General features: G+C 38.8%; 1 protein-coding gene across 1 annotated transcript in view; it reads right to left on the reverse strand.

Annotated features, from left to right (window-relative positions):
• Positions 1 to 11,869, reverse strand: part of LOC108551898 (uncharacterized) — a 35,021-nt gene extending 23,152 nt beyond the window's left edge. Inside the window, exon 1 of the mRNA XM_017906242.1 lies at positions 11,648 to 11,869. Within this exon, the coding sequence (XP_017761731.1) occupies positions 11,648 to 11,680 (33 nt within the window). The 5' untranslated portion in view covers positions 11,681 to 11,869. The remainder of the gene's footprint in view (positions 1 to 11,647) is intronic.
• Positions 11,870 to 17,102: the final 5,233 nt, after the last annotated feature.

Consider the following 17,102-nt stretch of genomic DNA (forward strand, 5'->3'; position numbering starts at 1 on the left):
TTTGGCTAAAGAAAGGTACAAGTTGAAAAATTTTCTGCTATAAAGCTGATGATATTTTTTGAGCAGCAAATAAGAAATCGTATAATAACTAACACGTAGAATTATTTAATTTCGATACCTCGTACACTGTTATATTATTTTAAATTTGATATATTAATATCGAGCTTCGAAATTTTATCAAATGGCGACTGAAAGGCAACCAGAAAGCAAAGGCAAAGCAATGGTGGATCAATCCTCTTTTATAAATATATCCAACTACGATTGGTAACATATTATTCCAAAATTATTTGAAATCATAGACACGATTACCACAATGTATTCCGTCCATAATAGAAAAACTCGTCTATCAGATAACATCTCAGTTTATTTATAAACCGAACATCAACCTCGCAATATCTTCCTACAATTCTCCATAAAAGAGAACAAAATCTGCAACATTTCAAAGATCGTGAAATAAAAGTTCAACAATATTCCTCGCCTCTGTATATAATTATCCAAACACAAGAATAATCTCGGAATGAACTCCCTGGCAAAGGAAAGCACCCTAGTTTCATAACCACGAGCCAGGGCCGATAATAAAGTTCGTAAAAATAAATTCCAGTAATCCGGAAACCTCGCATCCGGTCTGGTACCTTCCCACGAATTGACAATGACCGTAGGATGAATTGGACGATGGCGATCACGAACGGCAAGAAGCCCGCGTGGGTGGATGATTCAGCTCGAGGAGGCAGGTCGGTTGCTTTGAAATCGATCCTCAGCGTCGACGCACGATTCCCAATAGGATCGAGTGGTATTTCAATCGCGCGCACGCTTCGAAACCCTGAAAGCTGATCTGCCCAAGCTATTCCTTCCCTTTTTTCCGTCTCTTCCCCTGCCAGGTGTTCTGGATCGATCGCAGGTATTCTTCGCCTGATAGCGCGCGCGCCACGCGTTCTCCACTTAGCCACTGCGATATTCCAAGTATCATTATCCAGAGACACGCGATCATTTAGCCGTGAATTTATTCGCGGCCAATCGATTAATTAGCCGATCACTGTCATTACAGGGCAAATTATACGCCGGCGAAACGGAGAAATTACACGATGCATTTAATCGCGACTTAATTCCAGAACGATCTATCGATATTGACGCATACCGCGAGTTTTATCTGTCGTTCCGCGATACAAAGTCGCCGGGTGATCGATGAACTTATTTCAAACGCTCGCTTTATCTGTCGGCGAATTTTCAAACCAGTGTACAGATCGGTTGCATTCGGATGAGAGCCGGTACCGGTGCGTGGCAAATGGAAACACCGAGTGGTTCACCTGGCTACGTTCTCCTAGCGTCGACGAGAAACTCGAGAGGAGGTTTCGTAGGAGTAACTGGACGCCATTTGCACAGTCCGCGGACTCGTGATCCCTGGATGTCACGGTTCATCGATTTTTCCCCCTCGCTCGATATCCGTTGATACTTGTTTATTAGCCAGGCTGGTGCATTGTCTTGTGACAGCGAATCGCGTTCGTGATAGATATCGCGATGCAAAAGTGGCGAACACGAGTCGTATTTATTATGCTAGAAGTGTCGTATTTCGATACGATTATCTATTTAATATCGGAATTATCGGGGGAGTCAAAGTGACTGATCCCGGATATTTTATCCTTGCGATTGCATTGAATAGACGCGACCGTATGCGACGCGGAATTGATGGTAATTTTTATTCAGATGGAATTGCGATTACATTAGCAAGTATTTGTTAGTATTATATTATTAGATTGGCTAATAAGCATTGCCGTAATTATTTATTACAGATCGAGATAAAGCCTTCGTTTCGAGCAAAATGATCGCTATTTTATACCACAATAGAAACATCGATAACCCGATACTTTTTAATCGACGTATTTAGATTCGTATTACAGGTGGGTAGTTTTAGCGTTAAATTATTGCACTAAACTATAGTTACTCGTACGTATCTCGATACCTTTTATTCCTTATGCCATAAGAACGATTAACCTTTCGATAACCTCTGACGATAATCCGCACTGCGTTACGTAACTGATAAAAATAGCAAAATGGCTACCGTGCACGGTATTTCTAATTCGCCTGTTTTCCCTGCAGAGCCGAGTCCAAGAGCCTCGTATACTTCAACGCAACTACGAATAAATAAGAATAAAAATTAATTAACTCGATATTAATAACCGGCGATAAAGCACTCGATGGGAATAAATAACCCGAGCTATAATATAATAAATAAACACGTCGAGAGCCATAAATACTTCTAAATCCCGCGTAAAGCTCGCAGTAACCGCCAATAACCTCAAACAGGACTCGCCTAATCCGCAAAGAGGAACAGCGAAACTGGAGCTAAACGGAGAAAAGGAAGCAGGCTACCTCGTATACAACGAGCTTACTCTAACCTCCTCTCTTATCGCATAAAACAGCAAGACCGCAGATGCACCGTGCAGTTGGCAGCTCGAGCAGGAGTGTTAACCTCGATGGCGAGCAGAATAATCCCGAACCGCGATAATGATACACGACGTTGGAGCCGAACGATACACGTCGAGTGAAATATAGCGTTTCACGCGATTTATCACGGGAAGAAGCGGGCGAGCGTGGACCTTTTTCCAACATGGCCGCCGACGCTGCTGCGCGCGCAGAGGGATGAACGGGTTGCAGTACGAACGGGAGGGCATAACGGTAACGGATACAGCGAGCGGACAGGCTGTCGTCTGACGGCGCGTTAAGAGAATTATTTATTGGGGCCATTGGCGCCGGCAGACCGATTAGCATACTAATGTCCCGCAACGATTTTCCTTGGGTCGTTCGCGCGCCGGTACCCCGCTCTGCCGCGCGCCCCTGCTAATCTGCCATTATTAAATTATTCGCGTTACGGGGCCGGGACACGGCGACGATTATCATTTATCAATATCACGGGACAGCATCGCGACGGCGACATTAATCGGCCGGGGATATTCGTACGTCAGCACGTAATGTCGCGCAGATAAAACTGGTATTCGATATCGGCCGTTAATAGGGATAGCGATCGCAGAACCCGTGCAATGATCGGGATCGCGGCGCAGCTTCCGGTTTGAAATTGAGCCGAGGAACTGGACGACGCCCCGGCTAGCGGTACAGATTACTCCAGGTGAGAAGGAGGAAGCTTTAAACCCAATTAGCCGGTAGATAGGGCGATTACGCCGGGTAATGGGATTCGGCTGGTTCTCGATCGCTGATGGCGATGCTAACTTCGGGGGTATGATTACGATGACATAGACCTGGTTCGGTGGTCTTGGATTAGGGATTGTTAGTTTTAATGATTATTTTGCTTCTTATGGATTCTCCCGGCGTGGCTCCACGGCCCGTGGCTTTCGTGATGTTTGGTTAGTTGTATTCAGCAATAGTAGGATTAGGAGCTAGCCAGACGAGACTCTTTAAATTTTATGCTTAAAAATTGGTTAATTACTTCGGATGAAATAACGGGCTCTGTTAAAGGGAGATGGTTCGATGTCTAATATTATTGCTGGAGTTACTGGGCTCAGTGTAATGAGCAGCTAAATGCAAATGTTTATGGATAATAATAAATTCAAATAATATAAAGAAAAATAATGAAAAGATGTAGGAATATTTATATATTCTATTTTCCATATTTACGGATTATTTTATTAAATTAGAAAGGTGCGTTTATTTCAGGTTACTGACTATGTGTACTAACTAGTGGTTGAGAAAGACTTTAGGGTAATAATATAAAGAAAAATAACGAAAAGATATAGGAATATTTATATATTCTATTTTCCATATTTACGTATTATTTTATGAAATTAAAAAGGTGCGTTTATTTCAGGTTACTCACTATGTCTATTAAATAGCGGTTGAGAAAGACTTTAGGGTAATACAAAAAACAAAAAAAAGGTATAAATTAGAAAAATATCACGATCTTGAAAATAATCGAGTTGGTCAAGTTAAGTGGTATTTCTCAATCCTACGTCACTACTCTAATTCAGCTCCAACTTTAATTATCCTGAAAACATTCCTAAGGTAAAACTAAATGTAACGTGTTATAATGAAAATCAAGAGGCATACGTAATATTTCAATCTTATTTGAATAAAAATTAATATTCATTTTGCCAAAAGCGACTATGTAATTTTTGCAACTTCAAAAATAAAAGGTTCCCAATATTTTAACTCATTTGACAATGCCATTTTGAATTTTGTCAGAAATTGCATATTTTTAATAATTGTGCGAAAAAAGTTACAATTTGATGCTTTCAGTGTTATCACAAAGGAAGGAGAGAGAAGAAAGGGAAAGGGAAGGAAGTACATGGACGTAGAATAAAAAGCCAATTAAGTAAGCCATTTAAATCACCTCCCACGTGCATAATGCATCCACATAGCGAGGCGAAAACACACGCGTTCCTAAACATGACTAACTTCCGCATAACTTCGGCACAATTACCACGGCGTAACAAGAATACAAAGACAATTTCGCAGCGGCAAGTAGTAAATTAAGTTTATTCAAAACCGGGGATCACGGGCCTCGCGAAATCTCCAGACGGACGATGAAACGCAGATGCAATTTCAAAGTCTAATGAGCAAAGATTTATGTTCGAGTATAATATATTCACTCTCGGCTGTATAATTTTTGGACGATTTAAATGCGATTCGATATTGTTCCGAAATTACGAAAAATATATAATTTTTCGTATTTCTGTGAGAAAAATACTAACAGCTCCGCGATCATGTTATTTATCATTTATCACGCACGCGGAGAGAATTTTCTGTGTGTGTTTAGATGCAGTTCAAACATGCTGCGCGATTAAAATGACCGTAGCTAATGAATTCAAAAAATATTCAGCACTGGAATCTTAAATTCCGAATTTTATTGTCGCAAGTATGTTCCCTGGACCGATATAAAATATCCCGATCGTTAAATACGATAAAATATATTAAAGTAAAATAAATTATATTAAAATTAAACGAGCGATTTATGGCAGGAAATTTTTCTCGCACGCGAGTTGCTAAATGGATAATCGTAAAACAGAGATCGTTCCTCCAGTTCTAGGAACTTCCGATCGGAATCGATGCCGATTTCCTGGAGTGCCTCGCTGCTCGTAACGCGTTCGAAGGTTGTAAAATATTCAGATCGTGAAACGTAAGAAAATATATTTAGAAATGACAAAATATAATGGAATCGAATGCACGATTCGTGGTAAAAAAAAATTTTGTCACGCACGGATTGAAGCCTTGACGGATAGTCGATGATCGTAAGAGAGCCTGGGATATAAGATCGTTTCACCAGATCTAGGGACTTTCGATCAGATGTCAGACATTTCTCGGCACCGATTTCTAATGTATCGGTCGTAATTTGTTCCGATATTGTGAAACATTCGGATCGTAAAACATTTCTGAACTCGAAAACACTCCTGTCATATATAAATTGAAATCGTAAGAGAGCTCGATATCGTTCCACCAGATCTAGGGACTTTCGAATTAAACCGTCGTCAGACATTTCACAATGTCGGTTTCTTAAATTGTCTCGTAATGTATTTCAATGCTACAAATTGTTTTTGTCGTTAAATATGGTAAAATATATTAGGATAAAATCAAATACTCAAAAAGTTTCGTCGAACGAGTCGAAACTTTATCGGATAACTAAATGGTCGTAAAAAAGCACCAGTTCTAGGGATTTTCTATTATAATCGACACCAGACACGTTTCAACACCGATTTTCTGCATCCGATCGTTCAATACAATTTAATTGTACTTTATTTTATATTAACTAATTTTTTTAACCTTAAAAAAATATCAATTAACAAATTTTCTGTTATAAAATCGATGATATTTTTTTAAATTAATAAATGAAAAATTGTTAACAAGTAAAATTGTTTTACTCCGACATCTGACGCGTCGTTACGTTGTTTCAAATTTAATATATCAATTCATACCGATGCCAGGAATTTTATAAAATGGCGACCGGAAGTCGCGTCTCGAGTGCAAAGGGTTAATTTATTACATCGAAGTGCAGGATTTACGCGAGATAGAATATTGTCACGCAGAAATCGTAGTCTCGACGGATAACTTGATGATCGTGAGAGAGTTTAGAGCCGTTCCTCCAGTTCTAGGGACTTTCGATCATAATCGACGCCAGACATTTCTCGGCGCCGATTTCTTACATTGTCGCGTTGCTCGTAATGCGTTTTAATATTATGATCTACGCGTCGGGACTGGCGAATCGCCTTGGAAATCCCGCGGTGAAAGGCTGTATTATTAATTTGCACCGACGGTAATCGATCTTCGGCACAAAAATCAATGCGTTCCCGATATTCTCGCAACGCCGCCGACCGAATAACCGTGTCATTAAAACGGCTTACGAACCTCGCGCGCAGTCTAACGTGTCTTTTCAGCCGTATGAAGCAGTATATCTCTCGTAATCTCGTTAAAATCTCGGAACGCGGAACACGAAAAGAATGGCGAATTATATCACGCAGGTGCGAGACAGTGAGAATATCTTGAACTATGGGGGTGAATAACTTAGGCATCCGGCTTATCGTTCCTCCACCATACCTGCCTCGACCAATGATGGTTAACGCTAAACGTACCGGTACTTTACACATACCTATTCTTACCATAAGGGGTCAAATGACCCCACGTGGTACATTAGGTATGCAAAGAATAGTTAAGAGAAAAACGGAAAGCGAGAAATTAAACAATCAGATAATATACGAATTTACAGATAAAATAACAACAAATGTACAATTATAAAGTAAATTTTGAAAAGGGTCATTTGACCCTGCTTTAGTGTTAACACCAAAATTACCAATGGAGTACTTTCTTTCGAATACCTCGGATATTCGAATACTTGAATTTTTCTTTTACCTGCCAATTTTATAATTTCTGAAATTTTCTCGAAATTTGACAGGAGCTAAATCTACCAGGACCAGTCGAATCACTGATAGATGAAAGAAGAAAAAGAAGAAAAATCTAGAGAGAAATGGAATAAGAGAAGATATGGGAAAATTGGTTATAGGTATATATATCCTTTTACCTGTCGATTTTCTAATTTCAGAAATTTTTGAAATTCTCTCGAAATTTGACTAAAGTTAAATCTACCACGACCAGTCGAATCACTGATAGATGAAAGAAGAAAAAGAAGAAAAATCTAGAGAGAAATGGAATAAGAAAAGATATGGGAAAATTGGTTATAGGTATATATATCCTTTTATCTGTCGATTTTCTAATTTCAGAAATTTTTGAAATTCTCTTAAAATTTGATTAAAGCTAAATCTACCACAACCAGTTGACTGGTTGACTGATAGACGAAAAAAGAAGAAACGAAATAAAAACAGATATGGAAAAATCGATTATACATATATGTACCTTTTTATGTGCCAATTTATGAATTCTGCAAATTTGTTGGAAACCCGATTACCGCTAAATTTACCACGACCAGTCGAATACCTGTTAAATGGGGAAAAAAGGAGGAAGGAAAAAGTTCGAAGAAAATAGAATGAGAAGAGATATAGGAAAATTGATTATACGTGTGGCAGGAGAAAAATGGCGGAAATTAGCGAGCAAAGCGATCGGGTTGAACATAGAATTTTAAACGAAACGTTTAAGAACGGTCATTTAAACGGCGGTAGGTTTAATATTATGCATATTTACATACAAGGCGCCTACTATTATTATCGTGCATATACGATATATTTAGCTACAAGTTGCAGATAAGTTGCGGGTAATTCGACTGCTGTAGTCACGGTTGGACTCTTAGCTTCATTCGACACGCGTTGAGATTCGTAATGGAACCATGATTTTTCGCTGATTTATCATCGCCCGGTATCTACAATGTAACGCCATGAATTTTGTCAACACGTTCGCGAGGGGCATAATGTGGCATAATGGCGCGTACGGGAGAGAACGCAACAAAGACGTTGATTTATCAGATCGTAACGGGTTTTATTTATCCGGGGAGTTGGAATATTTCCCAACGGCTCGTAAAAGAGGCACCGGGGAAAATATCTCGTCGGCGATGATCGCGTGGGAAGGGAATTTTCGTCGTTAGGGATCCAGCCGTTGGCCAGCCTGTCCGCGGGGAAAAATGATGATAAAGTAACCTCAAAGACGTCCGACAGCGAGATGAACGGTGAGACTGAGAGGGAAGAGGACGGACTGGGGAATAATCGAAAGAAATTGTCCGACCTGGCGGCGGGAACGAGAGTTGAAATTCAAAGACGCGGAATAAATTTCAACCGTGCAATTCCTGTGGGCTGTAACGTCGTTCGAAAGCACGTGAGAATAGTACGGTAATTACACCCACTCTCCGTGCACGATGATTTAAATCCGGATAGTTATCGCGGTTATCGTGCGTGCTCGTGTGCGGGTTATACGACACCGACGAACACGTGTCCAGGATTACTTATTGTCGCGGTAAGCCAGATTTATGCGGGCGTTATTTTAACACCTGCCGGCCCAATAAACGTGGCATTGTTTTGCCAACAAAACCGCGAAGCTTTGCGAACACGCATGCGTTGCGCGAGAGCGGTTGATGAAGAGGAATTAAATTGGGAAATTTCTCAGAGATTGTTGGAATGCTAATGACATAAGTCGAGACATCTTACATATAACGTCGATGTTAAAATGTTTTTGATTATTACATACTAATGTATGTTTATGTACGCGTCGGTCGCCAGCCAAATTCCTTTGTTCAAACGAATCTGTTCCGTCCCGGAGAGCGTGTCTGATAAAGAACAACTCTCTTTAATAGCAAAAGAAGTTTATTTAATTGACATCATACACCAGGTTCCTCTCAATTATAACACTCAACGTCTCAACTACACCCCTTCTGTCCGCCCCGCGCCCTTGTATCCCTATTTAAAGCCAGATTTATCTCATTTTATACACACGCTTTCTCTCTCAATCATTCTACAGACATTTGGACAAAAGGATTTGCCGTAATCATTTGTTCTTTCTGCGTTAAACACCCTGTTCCGTCTCGGAGAGCGTGTTTATAACATAATTTTATTCTAAGGCTTACACTTTTAACAGACCTAACGGTTTATTTTATATTTTATACCGCGACTGCAATTCCGGAGGTTCGATGTGCCTCAACGCCGTTCTAGCGGATTAAGCTTATAAAGGTAAAGCAAAATTAGGAATTTTACTGGTACCAGACGCGACAGATGGGACCCACTTGTGACAGACCCAACAAGCGACGGACGGACGGCACTTATAAATCACGTCATTGACCATCAGAAATCGGCTCCTTGACAGTTTCCTACTCCTTAGCCAAAGGTCCTTATGTCACACCCTCTGTCCAATTAAAACTCTTTACCTTTCCACCACCAACATCTATTTTACCCAATCAGAACTAAACTAGAGAAAACACCGGACCGAACACGACGAGACAGGACATAGAGCAAAATCGAGAAGTCAGTTCGTCTTCGACACCGATCCTTAAAACATCTCAATTACACATACAAACGCGTGTTCGAAACGGTACTCCGTTAACATCTAAGTTATAACTATTCTACGCTTTTCTGTAAATAAACACTCTCTTTTGACCACACGCATTCTGGATCCTTATTATCACAACTAGTCACGTAATATTAATTTGGCGCGTGATAAGCGTTCTTGGAAATCGAAGAGATTCGATACCGGAGGACGCTACAGAATCAGTCTCTAAGCAATCGTTGCACAGCACACACCGATCGAGTTACCAATTATTAAATCTTTGCCTTTCTATAATTAGTGTTCCTTCCTTTTTAACTTCACTGAATTCCAAAATTCTATCAGAGATATTCTGGGATGTTTGATACTGTTAACCCTTTGCACTCGAGAGGCGCCCTTCAGTCGCCATTTGATAAAATTTCGAAGCTCGATATTAATTAATATATCAAATTTAAAACAATAAAACAGTGTGTAAGGTATCGAAGTCAAATAATTCTGCGTGTTAATTATTATACGATTTCTAATTTACTGCTCAAAAAATATCATCAGCCTTATAAGTAGAAAATTTTTCAACTCGTACCCTTCTTTAGCCAAAAAGTCGTCGAGCGCAAAGGGTTAACAGTTTGTTCAACCAGCAATTTTACACAGAAACTATGTCATGTCACATGTCGGCTATTATTTTGTAATTCAATCTTCAAAATCACTTTCGCACGCAATATTCTATATTGATTTGGGTTTCATAAATTGAAATGGATAGTGCAAGTGGTCAACAACGTTTGAGCAGGGAAAGACGAGTTAACTCGTCACCGATTAATAATATGTTAACCCTTTGCACTCTCAGTCGCCATTTAATCAAATTTTAAACACGGATGTTAATTAATATATTAACACTAGATTTACGGAACCTGTCAATTTGAAGGATGGGTTAATTATTGGTTAGTTAATTTATATTAAAACTGTAAATATTGTAATTATTTTTAAATTAAACTAATCGTTAAAAAAAGAATAGTCACGTGGTTTCCTTTACCTATCAATTTGACAGGAGTACGTAGAAATAGGTATAGCGTCCGTAAACCTAGTGTTAAATTTACAATGACCCAACAATGTATGCAATATCAAAGTAAAATAATTCTACGTCTTAAATTGCATACGATTTCTTATTTATCGTTTTAAAAATATCGTCGACCTTATGGCAGAAAGTCTTCGAATTATTATTTTCCTGTAACAAGAAAATCGTCGAGTGCAAAGGGTTAAGATTGAACCCAACGCATTGGTAATAATAATATAGATTTAGCATAAAACGATATACGGGAGAATTTAATATACAGCGATTTGAATTTAAATTTGTGAAATTTTTTGATATTAAGAAATCTGAATTCTTTGTATGTGTCAAAAGTATCATTCGAGCAAATGTTATGTCCTGTTCCACAATTGATTTCAAGAGAAAAAATTTCTTATCATATTTTACATATTGTTTGGCATTTTGGAATCTTATGTCTCTGAATATCTGAAGAATTTTTAGCCACTAATTTTTAAATATAATTCGTCTTAAAAATATAGTATAAATTTTACTCTGAGAAAGAAAGAAAATAAATATTTATTATTCTGTGCGATATTTGATATTTGTTACGAAAAGATTAAGGTGGAACAATATATGTCTTATAAAGAAAAATTCATTACAGTAATTTGACTTTAAATTTGTCGTGAGTACCTTGAGATATAAATTAGGGTATAATATAGATCTGTAGTAGATTAGTATTTCCGATCATTTTTGTACCTGTTAAAGGAGTAATTTGACGAATTTTCATGTCACGTTTCATAGTTGAATAATAAATTGCCATTCGAAGGAATTTATCATAATGATATCTCGTTATATCTGATCTGAATATTTAACGTAATAAATTCCAATACCTTCACTGCTTCTCAACCCCATAGATCCTCCACACCAAATATAATTTATCTTAAAACGACTTTTCGTTATTATCGCTACCCCCCAAAATTAAATTGCGCGAGATTAATAAAGCAGAACCTTTTAACGTAATTTTTCTACATAGACACAGCGAATTCTTCGGTGAAATACGACCTATGTCACGTTCTTTTTCCCATACGCATTAGAAACGAATCAATCACGCGAAAAGATCGCTACAACGTTCAAATGCAAAACCGGATCTATCGATCATAGGAGAGTCGATATCTGTCGCGTGTAAAGGTTTTCGATAGGCAAACTCACCGCGACGAGGGTACTGAGAGCTTCAATTCGCATAGTAGCTGGCCAGGCCAGCGGGGAGGCCGTAGGTTGCAAGCTGTTGGACCGATCACGCGTGTCGATCCCCGATTATTCCCCGACGATCTCTAGATCTCACTTGGTCCGGAAGGTATCTGGCAGCTGATCCGATTCTCCCGGTTCTACGTCGATTTCTCGCGATCCGTTGTGCCGATCCGGTGACATGGCTCCTGCGCCGATCTGTCAACAGAATATCCTTTTTATTACACATACACACACCACGAATTTTTATATTAACACGTTGACTGCCACGCGCATTTTACGTGGTTTGTCCATGGCGTCAACATGAATATTTTATTATGCGATGCATTTTATGTTGAAATATTATTTACAACAGATAAGGTGAGTCGTATAATCGCGTTTAATGTATTTTTCGTGGCGGGGGTCACCGGTGACCCCCGCGGCGCTGTAGACCATTTTTGACATTATCAATTGTTTAAAAAGTAACTCGAAAAAATATTTCAATTCCCGATTTTAGGATGAAGTTAGCGATGTATTTAGTGAAATGTTCCGATGACGAAGATTGCATTTCATCGAGCAATTACGTACAGAAAAAACGTCGTCGCGAATTTAAAAAGAAACCTGGAAGTGTGCGAAATGTAAGGCGATTTTGCAAAGTGCGCTATGAAAATAATTCAAATCAGCTAGGAAGAATGAGAGCAAAGAATTGCACTAAAAAAGTGGCGACATATTGTGCCGACTGTTTTGGTTCACCTTTTCTTTGTATAAATAAAATTATTTTCGCATGTTCTGTATGGCATTAATTTCTTCGAACCATTATAGTAACAATGGTACTATTTAAAAATTTATCAGTATCGATATTTACTCTAATTATGTATTTTTATTAATGGTCGCGTTGCCGGTCACCGGTGGCCCCCACGGCGCTCTAGCGAAGTCGAGTGCCGGTCACCGGTGACCCCGATGGCAGTCAACGTGTTAAAAATATAAAATATAAAATAAAAAATTAGCAAATACCTTTGTCACGATTATACGAACCCGTTCACTTGTCACAAATCGATTGACTCCGTAGAAAATAAAAATTTATTTCAAATAGAAGAGTTAACCCTTTGCACTCGACGATCTTTTCGTTAAAGAAAAATAGTAATTCGAAGACTTTCTGTTATATAGTCGACGAGATTTTTAAAACCGTAAATAAGAAATCGTAAGCAAATTAAAACGTGGAATTATTTTGGGCAATTTTAAATTCGATATATTAATTAACACCGATAAATGACGACTGAGAATTACCTCTCAAGTGCAAGAAGTTAACTCTTTGGGGCACGCTGTGATCAAAAGTATCCCACCTTTTTGATGCACCGTAATGCATAGGACATTTTTAGTCCCAACTCGTAATATTAAAATACAGTAGTTGGTAATACCTTCAACAAATGTTATAAAAGTATTCACTCGTGTTGGTAACATTCAATATGTCAGTACAGGTTCATCTATTGTTGCAAGTGGAAGGTTTACCGTGACAATCTTTCTTTCCTGGATTTATATTTGTACACTACGCGATTCCTTTATTAGTAAAAATATACCAATTTTGTTTCATTTAACCTTACCAATAAACTACCAATAAACTCACAGACGCGTGTGCCAGAACAGTCCAGTGTTTCTGTGACAATTGCCTAACAACGTGTATACCACGTCGTTGGCGATTCTGCGACGAAAGCATTACAACGTGCGTGACACGTCTTTCCAAAGCAAGTGGTTAAAACGCGATAAAATTTCTATGCAACATGTATCTATGTTATTATTTGAAATCCCATGCTACAAAGAGTTAAAAGGATCAACCTGCTATTAGTAAAACCTATCGTTTTCATGATTAAATTTCAAAAAATCGAGTTGCTTATTCTGGCCCGTATCATATGCATACATAAAAGGAACAGACGTGAGAAAATTGGTGTATTAATGGTTGGAAATTGAACGACTTGGAAAGTTCGATCAAGATTTAATCTCGATAACGAAACATTAGCCTAAAGTGTTACGCTTCTCTCCTTTATTTCTCTCACTGACAGGACAACTCGTAACGGGAGAATTTTCGATAAAATAAATCCCCATGGATGATTAATTTAAAACCACACTCGATTCAAATTCGATTCAAATTCCACTGGCAGAGGGTATTACCCTGAACACTTTAATTTCCAATTTATACAGGAAATTCGTAGCAGGAAATCTATGTACCTTGTATACTGTGAGCTCAACGCATAACGCGATCTCGCGTTGATCAAAGCTTCGCGAAACGAGGAGGAATTTTATTTGGATTATTTTTTTTCCACAATTATTCCAGCGGATCTTGCCGGGTGACTGAAGACGTATCGCGAAGATAGCACGGTGTACTTGTTAATATCGAGGAGGAGACACGATCGCGGCGGCACGTTGCGCTAGACTGGATCGATCTTTAAGATTTGCCGATAAAAGTAACGAGGCCAGAGTTAAACGCCGGCGTTTCGGTTAAAAAAAGACTACCACGTTTCGTCACACAGGTAAGATAAGGCTACGAGCCGATATCTTATCTTGACGTGTTTCCGATAGATACCAATTACGTTCGTGTCTGACATGCACTGACCTACCGAAGTGATGCGTTCACCTTTCAGTGCTGCAAACATCCTCCTTTGAATAAGCTTCTGAACTCGATTTTCACTGATTTTTCGTATTTTCTGTTCGTCAACGATGGCGAGAGGGTTCTCCAATAACGTGGAGTATCGATTTTTATTTTAGTTATCTCAATCGATGAAATAAGAGGAATTTTCTTTTTTCCTTGTTTTTTCTCTTTTTGGAATCTCTTCTGAAATTGTGTCTTTTATTGCAGTGGTGGATGAGTGATTTTATATTTTATTAGTGTGACGCCATTTTGTAAGAATTTATTAAATATAGTCAGGTATATTATTGGAATTATTTATTATAGGTCAAAATAGTGAGTGCATTATCATTTCGTATTAAAAATATGGTTATTTTGTGGCTGAATCAGTAATTAAAGATGGATTGACACTATTAATTATTGTAGTTAATAAATGATTTATTTAAAAGTTAAAATTCATCTCGATACGATCGAATACCAGACGATAGCTTAACGATTAAAGAAAAGGATAATAGCATTTAAGAAGGTTGAAATAAATGAAATATTCGTAGCAATCGAGAAATAAAAAGGTTAAAGTCAAAGAAAATTGAATTCCAAAGCCAAAGATAGATCTACGCTTTCCTCGCCCTGATCTCGATCGAGCAACTCGCATAAAGCAGATCTTAAACTCGGTCTGACCTAGGAACGTTCATAACCAGTTATCTCTATCGGATTAATCGTTTGAGTGGCATGCAACGCGATCAGGCTGTTCAGATTTTACGTCAAAAAGTGCCACTGCATCGGACTGCGATATGCATTTGACCGTGCGTTTGAATTCTATCGCAGCGTCATCTCTGATACTTAAAACGATCAAAGCGCGATGAAAACGTCGCTTGCCGTTTTTCGATAAGATTTTTCCAGCGGCCACTGCTATTGAATGATCGGGTGCCAATAAAATCGAGTACGCAATATGGAAGAAATCGAACGAATTATATAACACGACCCAATATAGGCGCACTTTTCCATGAAAGGTCTGAACAAAGCTATGGTCTTCCGCTTGCGTTTAGTTCCTGGTAGACCGCGGTGGCGCTGTTGAGCCAACATGGCGGCCTAGCACAGTAGTACTCCCAATATCTCCCATTTCTAATCTTTGTTTCACCTTTACGAACTATTCAGAGTTACTACGTTCCTAATTACATGAAAAATTTTCATAGGAAAAAAGAAATGCACGGGTAAACCAAGGTGGCGCTGTTGAGCCAACATGGCGGCCTAGCACAGTAGTACTCCCAATATCTCTCGTTCCTAATCTTCGTTTCACTTTTACGAACTATCCAGAGTAATTACTTTGCTGATTACACGAAGAATTGTCACAGGAAAAGAGATATAAAGCATGTTATATACCTGACTATATCATGGTTATATTATAAATAAGGTAGGACGGAAAGCCTAAGAAGAAATGCATAGAACTAACGCTAGAGATCGTGTAGCCTTCGCTGCGAATGCTAGGGAGGTAGTATTCTCGATACACATCCCTGGAAATGAACCTATGCGATACAAACCTGAGCTTAGTAACTCTTACCGAGGTTTTCCCAACGATCCCTATCGCATCAAGCGGTTAACTTACTTTCCAATGACCTCTGCCACTCGCGCAGATAGTTTATTAATATCCAAACAGGAATGGAATATCTCAAGAAACCCAATAAATTTTCCTCGCGAATGAAATGAACGAACGGCTGTCCGTTCTCGAATCGCGAAACTATTCGCGATTCCTTGCAGCAACCGCGACTGACAAGCGTGTGCAAAAGCATGGCGGTATCTCGCGGCTCAGTAAACGCCGCTCCCAGTATCATTCGTTATATGAGTTAATGACTCTCGAGAAATCATCGATTGGTCCGTCCCGAAGCCGAGACGCCTCTCACACCGTGTAAACACGCCTTCCGTCTAATGTAATGGACGAGAGTTACATTTCGAGCGGTAAACGGGGTGGCAATCGCTAAGAGGAGGTTCATGGTTACGATTTTCCATGGTTACTTCTAGCAATTGCGTGATATCGTTGCCTACGTGGTCACAGTTCACTGATCCACCTGTGAATCACTTATTGGATCACTTATCAGCGAACTGAACCTTCTCCTGAGCATTTGCTGGCTTTGCTATACCAGGACAGAGCAATTATACGAGATCTATTCCATCAGAGATTTATTCCTATTCCTATTTGAGATAAAGGCTACTGGTGAGGCTGGAGTTGATGGAATAGGAAGCACTCCTCAGATTTTTATCAGTTTCCATAGGTTTCGTAGGGTTACGGAAGACCAGGTTTGTAAAGAGGTCTTTGGCTTCTGGGCACTGAAATGGATACCTGTCACCTATCTAGCTAGGGATCCGGCAGATCATTATTTATAACACATTTTTACGATTTCTTTCAGCTCTAGCCTTCGAGCTAGTCCTAATCTCATATGTGGTCAGCGTTCTTTCGAATTATAGGTCCACCTTTCTAGAAACTTCCTAGATTCTCTGTAATCCAAGAAGCTACTCCTAGTCACCGATTAACAAAATTAATCAAAATATACAGAGACTGATGATCGATATCGGGATTAAATCAATGGAACAATATAAAAGATACTTATTACACATAAAATGAAATAAAATCGATACGATGCGGAACATATCATCAATTTCATGTTCTAATAATAGTTTTTAACACGTTCCGTGCCACGTGTACCATTTGTGGTGCACGCAGACATATTAATTTAATGCGCTGAAAACATGTTTTATGATAAATTTAATTGTGAAAATAATATATTTCTACTAAAAAATGAGGCATTATACAAAATGCAGTATAGA

Source organism: Eufriesea mexicana, unplaced genomic scaffold (assembly GCF_001483705.2).
Source record: "Eufriesea mexicana isolate 0111107269 unplaced genomic scaffold, ASM148370v2 scaffold5190, whole genome shotgun sequence".
Taxonomy (NCBI): Eukaryota; Metazoa; Arthropoda; class Insecta; order Hymenoptera; family Apidae; genus Eufriesea; species Eufriesea mexicana.